At 46.1% G+C, this 20,196-nt stretch overlaps 1 protein-coding gene across 8 annotated transcripts in view; it reads right to left on the bottom strand.

The window, feature by feature from the left end:
* PSD3 (pleckstrin and Sec7 domain containing 3) overlaps window positions 1-20,196 on the bottom strand; it is a 492,806-nt gene that overhangs the window by 417,416 nt on the left and 55,194 nt on the right. The window contains exon 1 of one of the 8 annotated variants that reach the window (XM_061404652.1): window positions 6,160-6,333. The exons of 6 other annotated variants lie outside the window; for them this stretch is intronic. In XM_061404652.1, coding sequence (XP_061260636.1) covers window positions 6,160-6,180 — 21 coding nt within the window. In that variant the 5' untranslated portion in view covers window positions 6,181-6,333. Of the gene's footprint in view, window positions 1-6,159; window positions 6,334-20,196 lie in introns of those variants that run through there. One more of the 8 variants, XM_061404654.1, reaches the window with a different exon arrangement.

The following is a 20,196-nucleotide window of genomic DNA, read 5'->3' as shown; positions in this document are numbered from 1 at the left end:
ATTGTTTCAGACCCCTCTCCCAACAACCTAAATCCCAGCTCCCTAGAAGAAAAAAAAACAAGGAAAGCAGACTGATCCTCACACATATAGAAAACTCTAGGTCACTTCTACTGTGTGACATAACTGTAAGTCAAAATGGGCGAGCTTTACATTCAGTTTCAAATGGTGAATCTGCTTTATTTGAATTCCAATTAAGTACTTATAACTATATGGAATTCCTTACATAATCCCTTTAGTATCCTTTCAGACACTGCATTTTTGAAGGAAAAATACAGTTTCCATCTCTTGAGCCAAACAACAATCCCGCTCCCACCATTTAAGCCAATAGACATATAAAATAATGCTTGCTGACAAATTAGTCATCCAATTTCAGATTCCAAGACCCAGAGAATCTAAATACGAGAGCCAAAATCCTGCAACACACAATGCTAACTTTGAGGACATAGAAGCAGAGTGGTGGTTAAGAACACTCGAATGCCAAGTTTAAATCTCAGCTCTGTGGCTTATTTAGCTGTGTTAAGTAACTTCTCCAGACTTCAGACTGGAAGTAATGACAGTACTGACCACACGGGGCTGTAATGGGGACTAGAGGTAACCTGTGTTAAAACAGCAACTAGATCTCAATAAACTTTAGCTGTGATTGTAACAATGTATCATGCTTGAAAATATCACATAAAATAAGCATTTTCCCAAAAGTCAGGCCATCATTTGAAACTTAAAGGAAAATGCTGCTTCTCAGACAACCTATCTGAAACTGCTGCTAGTGCTAAGTCACTTCAGTCATGTCCGACTCTGTGTGACCCCAGAGACGGCAGCCACCAGGCTCCCCCATCCCTGGGATTCTCCAGGCAAGAACACTGGAGTGGGTTGCCATTTCCTTCTCCGATCTGAAACTACTATGTAAGAAAAAAGCCTTCAGCTCAGGTCAAAGTGTTCATTCTCCCACTTACCCTAACCTCAAAGATAAACTTCCCACAATGTCCATCAACATGTACAAACTATTCTGACTTATCTACTGGTCTATGACCAGAGAAAAGCGAGTTTCAAACTATTAATAATAGATGGCTGTTCCCAGTTAAACGAGCCAGGAGAAATGAGTGGTCAGCCACGGCCAGGGCCTGGTGCTCCCACGGAGGCAGGGGAGAGAAGCTGGTGACTCCCTTCCTTACGTCACAGGTGTCCCCAAAAGAGAAAGCACCCCACCACCTCTGTGTCCTGGAGTGTCAACAAAATTCTGTCCACTGGCGCCAACAAGGCCCCAGTTAGTTGACCTTCTGGGCACAGTGCAAAACAAGGACTGCAGGGACACGTGCTGTTTTACACAAATAAGATAGCAGAAGCAAAGATTCATTATTAGCATTGGGAGTTATCGCCTTGTTTTCGAATGAGGCATGGGAATCCAGTAAATGAGCTTAAGAGTAACTTCACTACATGCTGGAAGTATCTTTCCTCTCCCCTCTCCCCACTACCCCATTCTGCAAAGTGCAACAGCCATTCACATTACCGCTGCAACCACTACAACCAACACTATTTAAATTGGAGTGTGTGAAAAATGTCTTTGGAAGATGGACACATAACTCAGAAACACGGAAAGGTACAAAGGGACACACACTCACAAAAAAATAATGCTACTGCTAAAATTCTTTCCAGCAAATCTCTGAAACTGCAAGTTCAGTTCAGTTCAGTCGCTCAGTTGTGTCCAACTCTTTGTGACCCCATGAATCGCAGCACGCCAGGCCTCCCTGTCCATCACCAACTCCCGGAGCTCACTCAGACTCACGTCCATCAAGTTAGTGATGCCATCCAGCTATCTCATCCTCTGTTGTCCCCTCTTCCTCTGCCCCCAATCCCTCCCAGCATCAGAGTCTTTTCCAATGAGTCAATTCTTCGCATGAGGTGGCCAAAGTACTGGAGTTTCAGCTTTAGCATCATTCCTTCCAAAGAACACGCAGGGCTGATCTCCTTCAGAATGGACTGGTTGGATCTCCTTGCAGTCCAAGGGACTCTCAGGAGTCTTCTCCAACACCACAGTTCAAAAGCATCAATTCTTCAGCGCTCAGCTTTCTTCACAGTCCAACTCTCACATCCATACATGAGCACTGGAAAAACCATAGCCTTGACTAGATGGACCTTTGTTGGCAAAGTAATGTCTCTGCTTTTGAATATGCTATCTAGGTTGGTCATAACTTTCCTTCCAAGGAATAAGTGTCTTTTAATTTCATGGCTACAGTCACCATCTGCAGTGATTTTGGAGCCCCCAAAAATAAAGTCTGACACTGTTTCCACTGTTTCCCCATCTATTTCCCATGAAGTGATGGGACCAGATGCCATAATCTTCGTTTTCTGAATGTTGAGCTTTAAGCCAACCTTTTCACTCTCCTCTTTCACTTTCATCAAGAGGCTTTTGAGTTCCTCTTCACTTTCTGCCATAAGGGTGGTGTCATCTGTGTATCTGAGGTTATTGATATTTCTCCCGGCAATGATAGAATACTGAAAGAGGAACTCCCCAGGTCAGTAGGTGCCCAATATGCTACTGGGAATCAGTGGAGAAATAACTTCAGAAAGAATGAAGGGATGGAGCCAAAGCAAAAACAATACCCAGTTGTGGATGTGACCAGTGATAGAAGCAAGGTCTGACGCTGTGAAGAGCAATATTGGATAGGAACCTGGAATGTTAAGTCCATGAATCAAGGCAAATTGGAAGTGGTCAAACAGGAGATGGCAAGAGTGAACGTCAACATTCCAGGAACCAGCGAACTAAAATGGACTGGAATGGGTGAATTTAACTCAGATGACTATTATATCTACTACTAGGGCAGGAATCCCTTAGAAGAAATGGAGTAGCCATCATGGTCAACAAAAGAGTCCAAAATGCAGTACTTGGATGCAATCTCAAAAATGACAGAATGATCTCTGTTCGTTTCCAAGGCAAACCATTCAATATCACGGTAATCCAAGTCTATGCCCCAACCAGTAACGCTGAAGAAGCTGAAGTTGAATGGTTCTATAAAGACCTACAAGACCTTTTAGAACTAACACCCAAAAAAAGATGTCCTTTTCATTATAGGGGACTGGAATGCAAAAGTAGGAAGTCAAGAAACACCTGGAGTAACAGGCAAATTTGGCCTTGGAATACGGAATGAAGCAAGACAAAGGCTAATAGAGTTTTGCCAAGAGAAAACACTGGTTATAGCAAACTGAAACTGCAAAGAACACCACAAAACACACAAGCTGTCCAGGCAGGGACGCCCGGAACAAATGCTTTGGCCATTTCCTCTGGATCGTGCACCACCCGACACTAAGGTTCAGCTGATTTAACTGTGAAAGAACTCCAGAAGAGCTGAGTGGCAGTAGTCAACATGGAAACGCCTCCACTTATGGCAAAGGGAAGCCAAGGACCTCTCTGCCTGATCACAACTGCACGGTGCGTGTCTGCTAAGTCGAGTCAGTTGTGTCTGACTCTTTGCGATGCTACGGACTGTCGCCCACCAGACTGCTCTGACCGTGGGATTCCCCAGGCAAGAATACTGGAATGGGTTTCCATGACTACACAGGGGGAGTCCTAAATGCTGAGAACCACAGAAGCAGCAGTGACGGGACGTGAGACTGGACCCCAAGGTCTATGAGCCTGAATCACATGTTCAGGTGAGGGGGCTTTGGTCACCTCCTGATCACTAGATTATTTCTCAGACTGTCTAAACTTCAGTCATGTCTGAATTCATTTCTAAAAAATTGAGGATCACCATCCATTACTCATCTCCTGCTGCTGCTGCTGCTGCTGCTACTAAGTCGATTCAGTCATGTCCGACTCTGTGCGACCCCATAGACGGCAGCCCACCAGGCCCTGCCGTCCCTGGGATTCTCCAGGCAAGAACACTGGAGTGGGTTGCCATTTCCTCCTCCAATGCATGAAAGTGAAAAGTGAAAGTGAAGTCGCTCAGTCGTGTCCGACTCTTAGCGACCCCATGGACTGCAGCCTACCAGGCTCCTCTGTCCATGGGATTTTCCAGGCAGGAGTACTGGAGTGGGGTGCCATTGCCTTCTCCTAACCCAACCCAAATCCAAAGAAATAATCTTTTCAGAATTGCCAAATGACAACAAAACCTCAGATAAACCTCAAACAAACCAGTCTGGAGGCCAAAGTACATACATATTTTAACATTCACACAGTTTTTGCCTCGGCACTTCTTAACCAAGACTGGGATTAATCCATTACCACACTGGAGTCTTAGTTTATGAATGATGTCAGATGACTCCAGAATGTCCAAGGTTGGGGAGGGTGGGGGCGGGGAAATCAACTCTAAAAGGAGTAATGCTTTAGACGCGTTTTTTTAATATAATGCCAGGCTAAATCCCACTCATATTTTCCATCACGGTCAGCAAACAGATAAATATCAAGGTTTTAGAAAGTGAATAGAGCCATTGATGGAAAGTTTCTCTGAATTTTTCTTTTTCAATGAGCTAATTTACTGTCTTATTTTTATTTCCAAATTCCCAAGGTATCTCACTTTTATAAGGGCTGGTATTTAATGAAAAGCAAAATTTAACCCCTTAATACAACATGGATAACAAAGCATGTATTATTCTTTGGTCATTAATGAAATGAACAGTGTTAACAAAACTTTTTATAAAGCCAGCACTCAGTCAGATCTGCAAATAAAGCTTCTTACACTTGCATTTTTAAAAACAACATACAACTGTGGAATTTCGCCTTAAAATATCTCCCCCATTTAATGACCAGGATGAGTGTTGATTCACAGAACTGAGAGATGTTCAGAGGTGAAGCTGAGAGTAAATCACTGAATAAGGAATGCATGTACATGTTTAGGCATGAAACCATAAAATGCTGGGGCTGGAAGGCTCTGAGAAAGCATCTATCTACCCAATCCTCTTATCCTACACAGGAGGAAATTTCAGTTCCAGAGGTTAAAGGATGTGCCCTAGACAGAGGCTGAAACTCATCATGTCAGTGACAAAATCTACAAGCCACGTTGTCTAAGTAATTTTCACCATACCCACTCTGCTCCATTTAGTACGAAGTGTATATTAATGAAGTATCTCACAAACAGCCTCATAGATTTTTTATATGATTCGTGAGTGGATATAGAAAGATACAGAAGAATAGAGCTTCTAAAAATTGTCTGGGAAGGTGTTCATTTGTTTTGCTTTACTGTGATTGTGATGTTTCTGTTGAGCATGCTGCGCTTAGTGCTGAGGACGAAATCAACGACTTTTAAAAAGAATATCCCTTGATCTGTGAATACTCTAAGGAAGGATGGTCCAGTATTTCTTGAAAGAAGCCCAGAGAGCGCATTTGCTCTCCTCCTGTGAGGAGCATCCTTTCGCCCCCACCCGACCCTCCCCTTCAAGGTCCATCCAGAGCTGCCAGCAGAGGCCGTCCAGGCCCTCGGCTCCCAGAACCAAGCCTTCCTCCGCCTTCCTCCTTCACATCTCCACCCAAGCCTCCCGTCCTAGAAAGCAAACTCCCTGACAGCAGAGAGCCAGTCGCGCTCACCGGGCTACCAGGCTCTGCAATATCCAGGTACAGCTCTTGAATGGAAGCGTGTGCTGCCAGGATCCGTCCCAAGGAGGGGCATTTTCCAGACCTCCTCTTCCCTACACCAGTGCCTGGACCCACTCAGGAGCGAGTCCGGCGTGGAAACCCCCGTGTCCGTGGAAGGCGGACCGACAGACAACACATTTACCCACCAGGCCCCCCGACAGCACTCTAAACCCACGTCCTCCGAGCGGTGCCTGGTTTTTTCACGTCTCGCAGCATCATCTGCCGGAGCTCCGGGCATGAACCCGTGGGCAAAGTTAAAGGCGAGGAAAACCGGAGGGCCGCGACGCCTTCCGAGGCTCGGAACCCGCCCCCGTCCCGCGCCGATCGCGGCTGGGCTCCCCGCAACCCAGGCGAGCCGGAGCGCCCGGCGCTCCGCCGACCGGCTCCTCCCGCTTCCCGCGCCGCCCCGGCCTCGCGGCTGGAGAGCGGGGCTCGGCGTGAAGCCCCCGAGCCGCCACCCCACAAGCGAGCCTCCCGGCCCCTCACAAAGAGGGGCAGAAAGGAAGCCGTTCCCGCGACCCGGGACCCAGTCGCCACGAAGCACAGCCGGCCCGACGGCCGCCGGCCGCCCGCCCGCCCGCCGGATCGAGCCTCACCGCGGCGTCTCTTCCTTCCATCTCCCATCGCCCGCCGAGCCGCCGGAGCCGCGGGCGCCACGGCGAGAGGGCGGGCGACCGGCGCGCTCTTTGTCGCGCTCCGGGGACGCCGGCGGGCGGCGGGCTGCGGGCGAGGAGCGCGCTCCCTGGCGGAGGCTGAGGCCCGTCAGCGGCCCGGGGACGGCGGGGGAGGGGCAGGGAAGGGGAGGGGCGGGGCCCTGGGGGAGGAGAGGGAGGGGCGAGCGTGGAGGGGGCGGGGCCCTCCGGGGGAGAGGGGGATGGGAGGGAGAGTAGGACGGGGGCGGGGCCCGGAGAAGGGGGAGGGCCGCGGGAGGGGGAGGGGAAGGGGAGGGAGAGAGACGGGGAGGGGGAGGAGTCCTCAGGGGGAGGGGAGGGGGCGGAGCCCTGGGGGAGGAGAGGGAGGGGAGATAGTGGGGAGGGGGCGTGGCACCGGGGAAGGAAAGGGGGGAGGGGGCGGGGCGGGAAAGGGGGCAGGAGAGGGGGCGGGGCCCCGGGGAGGAGAGGGAGGGGAGATAGTTGGGAAGGGGCGAGCGGGAAGGGGTGGGGCCGACGGTAGGAGGGGCGCCGGAGGTGGGGGCGTGCCCCACAAGGACGCGGGAAGGGGAGGGGCAGGCCGGGGGCGGAGAAGTGCGGGGGAGGGGCAGGCCCGGGGACCGGGGGCAGCACGGGAAGGGACAGGGGTGCGGGGAGGTGGGCGGGGCCCGGGAGGGGCAGCCCGGCGGGTGGCGGGAAGGGATGGGGTGCCGGGAGGTAGGCGGTTTTCGGAGAGAAGGGGAGAGAAGAGAGGAAGGGGGAGAAAAGCGGGAGCGGGAAGAGAGGGGGCCGGGCCGGGTCCCGCGCGGCGCTCGCGGTCGCCGGCCTCCAGCGGAAGCCTGCCTGTTGCTTCGCCGTCTCCCTGAGGAAAGCGAGCGGCGCTTCCGACGGAGTTTGCAGTCAGGAGGCGCCGTGAGGGGAGCCTCGAAGGGGGCGGCGTCTCTCGCGGTCCGGGGTCTAGCGCCGACGCGCTCCCTTGGGTCGGAGCCGCCGGGCGGGGCCCTCGGGGGTCAGTGTAGGGGGTTGCTCGCCGGCGACCCGCCGACCCTTTCCGAGTCCGGTCCCTCGAGGCAGATCCCGCGCTCCGGCCACGGGCCGTGCCGCCCCGAATGGGAGCCTGCCGGGGTATCCCGGCCTAAACTGCAGTTTCCTACCGGAGTGCCTCAGGCCGAGGCCCTTTTCCTCTTTCCCTCGAGCCTTGAGCGGCAGAGACCCGCGCTGGGAAAGGTCCGCTGGGTGCGGACCTAAACCCCTTTGCGAGGTCTGTTACCTGCAAATACCGCGCTCAGTTCCTGAATAAGAACCCCGCGCGGCCGGCGGCTCCATGCTCCGTAAAGTCCGTAGGACTTTAAAGTCTGGCTTCTGCGGTGGTAGAAGATGCGCAAAGACACGGGAATGACTAAGGTGGCCAAGCTGTGAGTGGACATGGAGGATCAGGTTCTTTGGTGGCCCGAGGAGCCCGCCCACCAGGTCAGGGTGCAAGGGGCCCTTGCGTCCCCTACTGTGCCTCGCCCCTTCTTCCACAGCTACCAGTCAGCCAGTGGTACTCACCAGCGGAACCAGAATGAGAGGGTGCATGCATTTATACAGATCCATTCCAGCGTCTGAAAATGATCTTAGTCCACGCTCCCCTGCCAGGGAAGAAGTTTGATCAGATGTGTAGGTTCCGCCTGTAGTGCGGGAGACCTGGGTTCGATCCCTGGGTTCGATCCCTGGGTTGGGAAGATCCTCTGGAGAAGGGAACGGCTATCGACTCCAGTATTCTGGCCTGGAGAATTCCATGGACTGTATAGTCCATGGGGTCGCAAAGAGTTGGACACCACTGAGCGGCTTTCACTTCGCTTTCACTTACTTGGGCGTATTTCTCCCTTATGGATCCCCCCTCTTACAGAATGACACAAAGAAGACAGTACCTGTGTGCCTATTCTCAATAAACTCCCACCTTCCTTGAACCTCGAGGTCTGATGATTTTGTTGGCAAACAATCAGATGTAAAACCAAGTAAGAAATGCAGTTGCTACCTGGGGCATGAGCACTGACCTGGTGGCCTTTACCTGGAAAATCAACCAACACTCATAAATGGAAGAAGGTCAGCATTTTGAGCTGAATGTAAAATCATGCCAACTATACACAGACATAACTTCATAGAAAAGGCAGAGCAGACATAGATTTGCAGGAATTTACTAGTTAAGGGAACTGGGGATAGACACATAATCAGAGACTGTTTCCTCGATTATAGAAAGAGGGTGATAATAACATGAAGAATTATTAGCATGACAAGTTATGTAAAGTTCCTGGTCCATGGTAAATGTTAAAGAAAGGCATTTCAGGGCATCCCTGGTGGCTCAGTGGTAAAGAATCCACCTGCCAATGCAGGAGATGTGGGTTTGACTGATCCAGGAAGAGCCCCCGTGCTGCGGAACAACTGAGCCCATGGGCCTCAGCTATTGAGTCTGCTCTCTAAAGCTGAGGAGCCACAACTACTGAGCCCTCCCTCTGCAGCTACTGAAGCCCGTTCGCCCTGGGGGACTGTGCTCTGCAACGGCAGAAGCCACCACGATGAGAAGCCCGCACACCACGGCTCCGCAACTAGAGAAAAGTCCATGCAGCAGTGAAGACCCAGCATAGCCGAAAATAATTAATGAAATTATATTTTAAAAGAGGCATTTCCAAAGTTAAGCAACAGAAACATTGTCATCACAAAGGAAACTTTTTTCCTGCCTGAATCCAACATGTTTTAAGATCTTACTTACAAAGCTGATCACGTCTATTAAATAATCATTCGTTTCTCCCACCTTAAATGATCAAAGACATAATGGTTGAAGATTCTGATCAGCACAAATTAGCCAGTGTTGCCACTTCTGAGTTGATAAAGTCCAAAGCAAATCAAAAAAAGGTTGACCTCTCATTTTGCCAGACCGTATTTTGTGTGTAAATGTTTTGTTAGGCGTCTTGAAAGATTGGAAATAAAGGATGAATTCCCATTTCCACTACTCTAGCCCCGAGAGATCCCAGGCACCCAGCTCAAAGTTTCACAGTTGTGCTCAAGTTCATTGTCAGAATACACAAACATCCACCTTGTAAAAGTAGAAGGAGGCACCCAGCCAGGGAGCAGCAGGAAAGAGGCGGGGGCTGCTCTGTCGTTACCCCAGTCTTCCTCCACCAACTCTGCCCATGAGCCCCGCGGTGTATTATGCAAAGAGAAAAGATAACAGGCCAGGCATGAGTTACTGGAGGCCAAAAGAAGAAATGAAAAGGAAATTGAAATTCTCTCATGCATGATTCATGCATACAGTTAATCCCCACTATTTCTGAAGACCAGTTTGAAGTATCAGATTGTATAATATTTTTTCTTTCTTTCTTTTTTCTTGGTACAAGAGTGAAGACCTATTTAGAATGGAAACAAACTTCAATGCAAATTTCTAAAACTTGACAAGTTCCACACACACCACCAAATCCAGAAAAATCACAGATTTTTATTAATTAACTTCCTAAAATACCTTTGCAGTACTTTTCCCCCGTGTGTTTTGGCTGCATACTCTTGATCATTTCTTTGGAATGACTTTTTTTTAGCAGTTTCATTGAGATGTAACTCATACACCTCACCCACCTAGACCGTACAGTTCAATGTGTTTTAGTATATTCACAGAGTTGCACAATCCGTTTTATAAAAATTTTATCACCCCAGAAAGAATGCTATATGCTTAGCAGTCACTGCTCTTTTCTTTTAATCCCCTCAGCCCCACACAACCACTAAGCTTCTTTCTATCTGTATGGACTTGCATCTTTCTGGACTTTTCATGTAAATGGAATCATGCACTACGTGGTCTTTTCGGGAGTGATTTCTTTCACTTAGCCTAACATTTTCAGTGCTCATCCATGATCAGCATATATCAGAACTTCACTCCTTTTGTTGCCACATAATATTTCACCGTAAGGCTAGGCCACATTTTATTTACCCATCCATCAGCTAATGAACATTTGTGTTGTTCTACTTTTTGGCTTTCATGAACACTGCTGCTATAAACACTCCTGTGCAAGTTTTTGTATGGATGTTATATTCTCATTTCTCTTGCGTAGAATTCATAGGTCATATATAACTCTGTTTAATTTTAGTGCCAAGCTGTGCATCACAGTGGCTGCACCATCTCGTATTTCCATGTATGAGGGTTCCAAGTTGTCCGCATCCTAAGCCAACACTGATTATTGTCTGTATTTGATTATAGCCATTCTAGTGGGTGTGAAGTAGTAGAATAATCCTATAACAACATTTCCTATGGGTAAAATAAGAATTTTCTCCAGCATAGTTAATCAAACATCGTTGGGGTTTTTTTCTTTTACATTTTAAAAGTTCCTGTCTCACATTCATTACTGAAAATAACATGCACGATTTTAGTATGTTGTCAAATTTAAGAAAACATCTCACATTTATTTCATATATGAACTGTAGGATTTGGGGACATTTCAAGTTTTTTAGGCAATGATTAACATTAAGTGCTCTTAAATCCATTTTTATTAATATTATTGTTTTTTCATTTCCTAGATGTCAGTTATTTCATGTCAAAAGAAAATTTTTCATTGTGATCTATGGTTCACTCTTATTTATTACTTGAATTCTCAAACAATAAAAGAGTCTTAGAACATGCATTTTTTTTGGTTTTTATTTGAAATATAGAAACAACTCTAACCTCTACAGTATTTTCAACTAAAAGACATCTTACACATTAATGATATATCAATTGTATACCTATAACGGATATGTTAGGTTGAAGAACAGTATCTTGTTTACTGTCAAATTCCTAGTTTCTAGCACTGTGTCTGGTCCATAGTAAAGGCTCAATGAACAACTTTTGAGTTGAAATTTGCCATTATCCAAGATAGAATATCCAGTTATTTATGTACTATTCAATTACACATACACAACAAATATTCATCTCAAATACACAAGCTACAATCATGTTGTCCTTGAATTTTAGTAGCCCAAGGTAAAACTAAGAGGGTGTGTCTAGGGCAAAATTCACCGAGCATTTGACTCTAATGAATACTGAATGGATGCTGGGTGGATAAGAGGGTTGGCAGACAAGAAGCAAAGAACACAAATGCAGTCTGTCTTCGTTGATGGTTTCAGAGAGCATGGAATCTGAGGACAGTCAAGGGGGAAGTGACATGGACCCCCTGTGGTGCCTGCACAGAAATGCTAGCTCACAGGCTGGACCCAGTTCACCTTTTCCCCAGGATCCAAATAGGTCAGCTATACCTGAGAAGAAGAAGAAGAAACACAAATAAAGAAACACAAACATTTCAGCTTATTTTTTATTGTCTTTCTCATGGACAGCTACTCTTTATGCATTCATATGACCAGTATTTCTGGAACATCTACTGTGTACTATACTAGGTATAGTTGATGGACTTTAGCAGTAAATGAAACACTGCTGTCCTCACTGAGCTTACAGTCTCATGAGTTTGAAAAAGACAGAAAATAAGTAAGGTAAGTTAATATTTATAGGACATTACATGGCGATAAGCATTTTAGAGAGCAATAAAACAAGCAAGAGCAAGGAGGGGTAAGGACCATGGGTGTGGGGAGTGGATGGTTGCAAAGGTGTTTGGGGAAGGCGATCCACGCTGAGAAAGGGAAGTCTCAGTGAGGACAAGGGGGCCAGCGTGCCAGCCTTGTAGGCGGGGGGTAAACTGCCAGTGCAGAGACCACCGCAACAATGTCAGTGCGCCAATTGCTGTGTGAGTGACAGGTGGTGGCGGGAGGTGTGATGTGTGCGGTCTCATGGGCCACTGTGAGGATCCAGGCTTTTAACCGACTTTGGAAGCTTTTGAGCAGAGGAGCAGTGCAATCTGACTTGTGTTTTACCAGGATTACCAAACCAAGACAGCGTTTTAAAAAGCAGAGACATCACTTTGCCGACAAAGGTCCATATAGTCAAAGCTACAGTTTTTCCAGTAGTCACGTCCAGATGTGAGAGTTGGACCGTAAAGAAAGCTGAGTGCCAAAGAACTGATGCTTTCGAACTGTGGTGTTGAAGAAGACTCTTGAGAGTCCGTTGGACTGCAAGGAGATAAACCAGTCCATCCTAAAGGAAATCAACCCTGAATATTCATTAGAAGGACTCATGCCTGCAGAAGCTGAAGCTCCAATACTTTTACCACCTGATACAAAGAGCCAACTCATTAAATACCCTGATGCCGGGAAAGATTGAAGGCAGGAGGAGAAGGGGGCAAAAGAGGATGAGATGATTGGACGGCATCATCGAGTCAATGTACATGAATCTGAGCAAACTCGGGGAGATAGTGAAGGACAGGGAAGCCTGGCGTGCTGCAGTCCATGGGGTCGCAAAGGGTCGCTAAGGGCAGAGTCGACTTAGCGACTGAACAACAAGAAGAATTATCTTATATGGGGCATTGGAAACAGGGAAAAGAATTAGGAAGCTAACGCAACAATTCAAGTCGATGAGGGTGGCAGAGGCCAGGGTGGAAGCAGAGGAGGTGATGAGAAATGTTCAGAATCTGTCATCTTTTGAAGGCTGGGCTGACAGGACTGGTTGATAGACGGAGGGTGGAAGAGAAAGAGAGCCAAGGATGACAACAGGGATTTGGGAGGGAACTGCTCAAGATGGATTTGGTGAAGTGAGCTGGGAAGACTATAGGGGGAGCTGGACTGGGCAGGGGAGGTCAGCCCTCAGCTCTGGACAGGGTGAGTTACAGGCACCTTTTAGACTGACAACCAAGCAGCAGTGCTGCATAAACAGCAGGAGATCAGAATTCAGGGAAGAGCTTGGTGCTGGAGCAATTTGCAAGTTAGAGTAGAAATGGTATCTACATCCATGAAACGGGAAGAGATTACCAAAGGAGTGGATTGGTAGAGAGAAAAGAGGAGAGTCCAATGCAAAGCTAAGAAATTAGAGAGATGACTAAGAACCAGCAAAGGAGGCTGACAAAGTAGGAGGAAAGCAAATAGATGTTCTTCAAAGGAATATTTTCAGGTAATTTTTACATGAAACTTTTTCCTCTCAAGTTTTCAATGAGTAGTTTCTCTGTCTTCATGCCCTGCACCCTGCAATCATCACTTCTCTTTTTTATCACCATGCCCATTCCATCATTTTCAAGAAAAATGTAAAAGTGTGTTTATACCTATAGTTCTAGCAGTTTCTCACCTTGTCTCAAGCTAATTTGTTATACCTGACCTAGTTAATTAATATTTGCTATTTTTGTACAAAAATAATTACCTCTAGAATTCACTAAAAAGATACTTGATTCATACAGAGGTTTCCAGGCTGATAGAAATTAATTATTAGTTATTTTGTAATTAATTTATTTTTGTTACAAAAGAAAAGAACTGCCAACCACACCTTCTAGGAATTATAACAAGGAAAAGCTAATGGAATCAATATTCACATTAAAACCAGGTTGTTGAATAAGTTCCATCCTGGTGTGACCAGAACTGTCCTCCACAATTGTTTCATTCGGTAGGAGACACTCTTCTCTTCCATCAAATGAAAACTTGGCAGGCCCAGAAATAGTCCAGCTCACTCTAGACACAGGGTTGATTTAGTAATTAAAGGGTCCTGTCCGAGAGTGCCCAGACTTCACCTGGCACCAGATCTTCTTTGCTGCTCAACTGCAAGCATGCTCTGGAAGGAGACAGTGGGTGACAAGCTCTGCTCCTGTTCTTCAGCTCTGGGTACCTCCAAAACACCTCCTCTTCTTCCTGAGATGCTCCAGGCCACCCCATTGGAGAGACCCCAAGAAGGCTGACCCCATGCCAGCTCTCTCGCACGTGGACCATGTCTGGTCCATGAGAAGACTCATGGCCCCTGCTCAGCAACTCTGGAAGCTCAAGCTAACCCCAACCACAGAGCAGGGGGTCTCACGCCCTGCCCCCAGAGCACTCAGCTCTCCCTCACACCGAGTTTCCCGGGGGGCAACAGTCTCCGTGAGCTTTCTGGTCTGAGTGAGACCACCATCCTCAGTGCTTTCCAGCTACAGGGGACAGTTTCAAATTTCTCCAGTGGGTCCCTTTGGAGTCCCTTCACTAGGCTTGGGGTCACAGAGTAGAACCTTCCACCTTCCCCTAATGGGGAATAGAAGCAGGTGACAACTCTAGTCACCATCTGCTCCCAGTCTCTTCATAGCGTTCCTGTTAATCACTCAGTCGTGTCCAACTCTGCAACCCAGGGGCTGTAGCCTGCCAGGCTCCTCTGTCCATGGGATTCTCTAGGCAAGAATACTGGGGTGGGTAGCCATGCTCTTCTCTAGGGATCTTTCCAAACCAAGCATCGAACCTGGGTATCCTGCATGGCAGGCGGACTCTTTACCATCTGAGCTACCAGGAAAGCTCACACTCACTTCCTCACACTCACTCCTCACACTCACTTCCTTTTATAGCTTTGATCTGACTGTGGGATCCAAGATTGTGGGGCAGGATCCCAGAACCATCTCCTGAGAACTGTGCACATGGGGTGGAGGTCTGTTTCACATCTACTCTGATCCACTTTCATATCTAATGCGTTCACACCTCAGTATAGAACCTGAGACAGAAAGATCCCCATTCTACCTATCATATTCTTGCACTTCTTGAGTTGAAGTCTTTGAAAGTCAAAGCCTTTTTTTCTTGCTATAAATACATGAGTGCATATATTTACATGGACGTTTAAGTATATACGTTATGTATTGTATCTCTGGATATAGCTTTCAATCACCTCCATCGTAGGTTCACATGTTTCAGGGTGATGATTCTGAAAGACTGGGTCCCTTGTGGACAGAAAGAACTGAAAAATTCCTCCATCCACACCTAGCCCAACCCACCACAACTGCACTGGGAATACTGCAACATTTCATATGACCTGTTCCTCATTCCTGTCCTGTCCAATTTGATGAATACTAGCCATGTGTAGCCATTTAAATGTGAAAGGAACTCCACTTAATTAAAACCCAGTTTCTGAGCCTGACCACTATAGTTAGACAGCAGACCTAGAACATTTTCACCCTCTCAGAGTTCTGTTGGACAGCCCTGCCTCACACGGGGCTTGGCATATAGGAGGCACTGAATAAATGACAAGCCAGTTTGGCCCAAAGATGCTGTCACTGGAAGGGGGACCCAGGAGTGAGCTCTTGTCTAATGCCAGAAATGAACTGTCCGAGGAGAAACACGTGATGACAAAGCAGAAGAGTGTATTGGAAAGGGGTGCCCAGGCAGAAAGCCGCAGGGCAAGCGAACCCAGGAGGACTGCTCCGCCACGTGGCTCACAGTCTCTCGGGGTTGGCGGTGACGGGGTTGCTAGCTTTGGGGCTTGCCTCTGGCCACTCATCTTGCTTGTGCCCATATTTGGTCTGACTCAGGGTCCTTCCTGATGGCACATGCATCTCTCAGCAAGATGGTTTCCAGCATGAGGGGTTCTGGGAAATTGGTGGAACATATGGGCTGGCATCTCCTCGCTCCTTTCGGCCCCTCCCAAATTCTCCTGGTTAGTTTTAGGTGGCAGCACCGTGTTCCCTATTAAGACCTCCTTTTGTGAGACAACTCGTGCAAGTGGTTATTATCATGCCTGGCCAAGGTAGGTGGTTTCAGTCAACAATTCCCTAACAATATCATATGATTGCCCTGGTTTGATTTTCTGAAACTATAAAGCTTTTTGTATAGTACCAAGTACTGACTCAACCATCAAGAACAAAAACTTAGGTACCTAGGTATGGCTGCTTTTCTATTTCACACTTGCAAACCTATTTGCATCCTCCCACTCCACTAGCAAATGCTTTACCATCCAAATAATTACTGAAAATGTTTGGGGAAAAGTCCCCACTTCCCTCAAAAAACAAATTATTTCTTCAGGATTATTCCAGTGAAAAGGAACGGTTGCAAAAGCAGTGTTTTTATTGAAGGGGGATTCCACATAAAAACTACTTTGCTGAAATAAGCACTTCACATGTAGTACTATTCCGGAGTAGAAATGACCTATGGAAACTACCGATGCCTGCATGTGTTCACATTTGTAAAAGTGTCCTGGCGAGCTTCCCTGGTGGTCCAGTGGGCGAGAATCCACCTGCCAACGCAGGGGACACGGGTTAGGTCCCCGGTTCAGAAAGATCACACATGCCACATGCCAGGGGGCACTAAGTCAATGCAGCACATCTACTGAGCCCACGTGCCCAACTCCTGAAACCGATGTACCTAGAGTGCGTGCTCCTCACCAAGAGAGAGCCTGCACGCAGTGAAGAAGACCCAGCACAGTCAAAGAGAAGAACAGCAAAACCGCCCTGGCGTCCAAAAGCAGTCTCCATCGTCACAGTTCTCACAAGCCTTCTGGCAGGCTTTTAGTGATAATGGCAGATCCCAGAAGCTGGGTCTGTAAATGTTCTGAATTGTGACCCCAAGAAACCCAGACCAGACTACCCCTCAGATGCAGAGAGCACTCCTTCTTTATTTACTTCCTTTTTGCCTCCTGCCCAGTGCACGGTGCCCAGCATAGAGGAGGCGCCCGTCAAATGCTCCCTGAATGCGCAGATGAATGAATTCTCTCTCCTCATCCTGGGAGGGACTAGCGTGTGTTTAGGGAGTCTTTTGATTTCAGTGGCTCTACAGAGGGAAGTGTTGGCGAACACTGTCAACAAAGCAGGTAGGAGGACTTCTGACAGAACTTTCATCACAAAACCCCGGCTTTATGCACTCCAACATTTGAAAATGTCAGTAACCGTGTTTATGAAGGGTGAGAAATCTACCCGTTCTATTTTCTACTAAAGACTCATTCTGGACATACCTGCCTAATTACCTGCAAGAGGTGACAAGTTCTTAGGGGTGAATTCTGGCAGTGGCTCTTTTTAAATCATTTCATTTCTGAGTCCTGCAAGCAGAGCTATTTTGGTCTAGTTATTCATATAAATCCACAGTCAGTAACCCTGGAGAAAAGGGTTTGTTTTTTTTTTCCTTCAAAATTGGCTTTATTGATATATATTTTGTTGTTCAGTTGCTAAGTCGTGTCAGACTCTTTGTGACCTATGGACTGCAGCATGCTAGGCTTCCCTGTCCTTCACATCTCCCAAGCTTGCTCAAACTCATGTCCATTGAGTCGATGATGCTATCGAACCATCTTGCCTTCAGTGGTCCCCTTCTCCTCCTGCCTTCTATCTTTCCCAGTATCAGGGTCTTTTCTAATGAGTCAGTTCTTTGCATCAGGTGCCCAAAGTATTGGAGCTTCAGCATCAGTCCTTCCAATGAGTATCCAGGACTGACTTCCTTTAGGATGGACTGGTTTGATCTCCTTGCAGTCCAAGGGACTCTCAAGAGTCTTCCCCAACACCACAATTCAAAAGCATCAATTCTTCAGTGCTCAGCCTTCTTTCTGATACAACTCTCACATTCATATATGATTACTGGACAAACCATAGCTTTGACTATACAGACCTTTGTCAGCAAAGTAATGTTTCTTTTCAATGCCTACTAGGATTTCAACTGGGATTGTACTGAATCTATAGGTAAGTTTGGAGAGTACTGACAATCTCAACATCTAGTCTTCTGAAACATAAACACATGGCTTATATCCTTTTATTTATTTAGTCTCTTGATTTTTTTTTCCAGCAAAGTTATGCTGTTTACAGTGTATAGAACTTGCACATATTTTATTAAGTTCTGTACAGAAGTGTTTCATGCTTTTTGATATTATTCTAAATGTTATTATTTTCTTATATTTTCAAATTTCTTAATATAAAGAAATACATTTTACTTTTGTGTATTGATCTTGAATCCTATGACTTTGCCAATTTTTACTGTGACCTAATTTATTCTACTAGTTTTTAAACACATTTCTTATGATTTTCTACACAGCTGATCATGTCATTTGTGAATAAAGACAGTTTTACTTATTGCTTTTTTGCACTGGTCAGAATTTTAGTATTGTATTGAATAGAAGTGATAAAGACAGATAGATATCCTTGCCTAGTTTCTGGTCCAAGGGAGAAGCATCTAGTCATCCCCTATTAAGTATGAAGTTAACTGTAAGTTTTTGGTAGATGCCTTTTATCAGGTTGAGAAAAGTTCCCTTCTATTCCCAGTATGTAGAGAGGCTTTTTTCTTGTTTGGTTGGTTTTTGTTTTGTTTTATAAAGGATGAGTGTTGAATTTTGTCAAATGCTTCTTCTGCATCTATTGAGATATTCATATAATTTTTCTTTCTTATGCTGTAATTTTGGTAAATTACATTGGTTGATTTTCAAATGTTAAACCAATTTTATTCCTGAGGTAAACCTCATTTGATCATGATGTATTATTGTATTAGCCTGCTAAAGCAGCCATAACAGAATATTACAGACTTTGAGTCTTAAAAAACAGAAATTTATTTTCTCCCAGTTCTGGAGGCCAGAAGTCCAAGAACGTGGTCCCAGCAAGGATGGTTTCCAATAAGACCTCTCTTCCTGGCCTGCAGGTAGTTATTCCCTCTGTGACAGCACATGGCCTTTCCTCTGCGTACACACATCTCTGGTATCTTCTGCTACAAGAACATCAGTCCCGCTGGATTAGACCCCATCCCGATGACCTCACTTAACCTTAATCACCTCCATACAGTCACACTGATGGATTAGGAGTGAGTGAAAGTCACTCAGTCGTGTCCGACTCTTTACAATCCCACGGACTATAGAGTCCATGGCATTCTCCAGGCCAGAACACTGGAGCGAGTAGCCTTTCCCTTGGTAAAGGGATTCTTTACCAACTGAGCTATCAGCAAAGCCCAAAGCCTGGTGTGCTGCAGTCCATGGGGTCACAAAGAGTCAGACATGACCGAGCTGAACTGGACTGAAGGATGAGGGCTCCAACATATGATTTGAGGGGTGGAGGACATACTTCAGTTCATAACAATTATTCCTTTTACATGTTGCTGGATTCAATTCGGTAATTATTTTTACAATGTTTGTACCTATGCTTATGTCTACAGTTTCTTTCCTTGTGATGTATCTTTCTAGTTTGAATATTAAAGTAACACTGACCTCATAAAATAAGTTGAGAAACTTTTTCTCCTCTCCTACTTCCTAAAAGAGTTTGTGTAGACTCAGTACTCTTTCTTCCTTAACTGTTGGGTATAATACCCTTGATGTCCTTTGGACTTGCAGTTTTCTTGTGAGAAGGTTTTTAATTACAAATTCAATTTCTTAAAAAATACATATATAAGTATATGCAATAATAAGACATAAAATATACACATATATGCAATTATTCAGGTTATCTATTTCTGCCTGAGTGAGCTTCTGGAGAATTCATTCATCTATGTTGTCAAAATGACTGGGATAAAGCCTTCCACACTATTTCCTTATTCTCCTTCGGTGTCTTTATGACCTCTAGTGATGCGCTTGCTTTTGCTCTTGATGCTGGTCATTTGTGTCTTCCCGACTTTTTCCTCACCAGTTTAGCTAGAGGCTTGTCAATTTTACCCATCTTCTTAAAGAATCAACTTTTTGTTTCATGGATTGTCTATATTATTTTCCTGTTTTCTATTTGATTGATATCTATTCTTATAGTATTTCCATATTTCTGCTTCCTTTGGATTACTTTGATTTTCTGCTTCTAGCTTCTTAAGGTTGTAGCCTAGAAAGAGCTTAAGCTAATGGCAAAGAAGATAGGGTAGATTATAAGCAACTCTAGACAATGGAAAAGATGTGGTACATCCGGAAAAGATGTGGGGCCTGGCAGATAATACCTCCAGAGTCTATAGATACTCCAGTACACACACATGTTGAAGAATAATGCATCTTCTCCTGACTCGGCGTTCTTCTTCTCTACTGCCATATCGACTTAGTTTCTACCACCCTTTCATTTCTGAATCCCTGAGACAGAAGAAGCTCAACATGGCCACTGTCGCGATCCCTGTGGACAGTCCTAGCGTCTGCTAGGAAAATGTACCTGGATTGGCGGCTTCTCCCTCCGGTCTCTCCTCTTCAGCTACCTGCTAAGCATGGCTCATCACCATAGAATATATGGCAGAAGCCTT

The sequence above is a fragment of the Bos javanicus genome, chromosome 27, assembly GCF_032452875.1.
Source record: "Bos javanicus breed banteng chromosome 27, ARS-OSU_banteng_1.0, whole genome shotgun sequence".
Lineage (NCBI taxonomy): Eukaryota > Metazoa > Chordata > Mammalia > Artiodactyla > Bovidae > Bos > Bos javanicus.
This window is presented reverse-complemented; position numbering and strand designations above follow the sequence as displayed.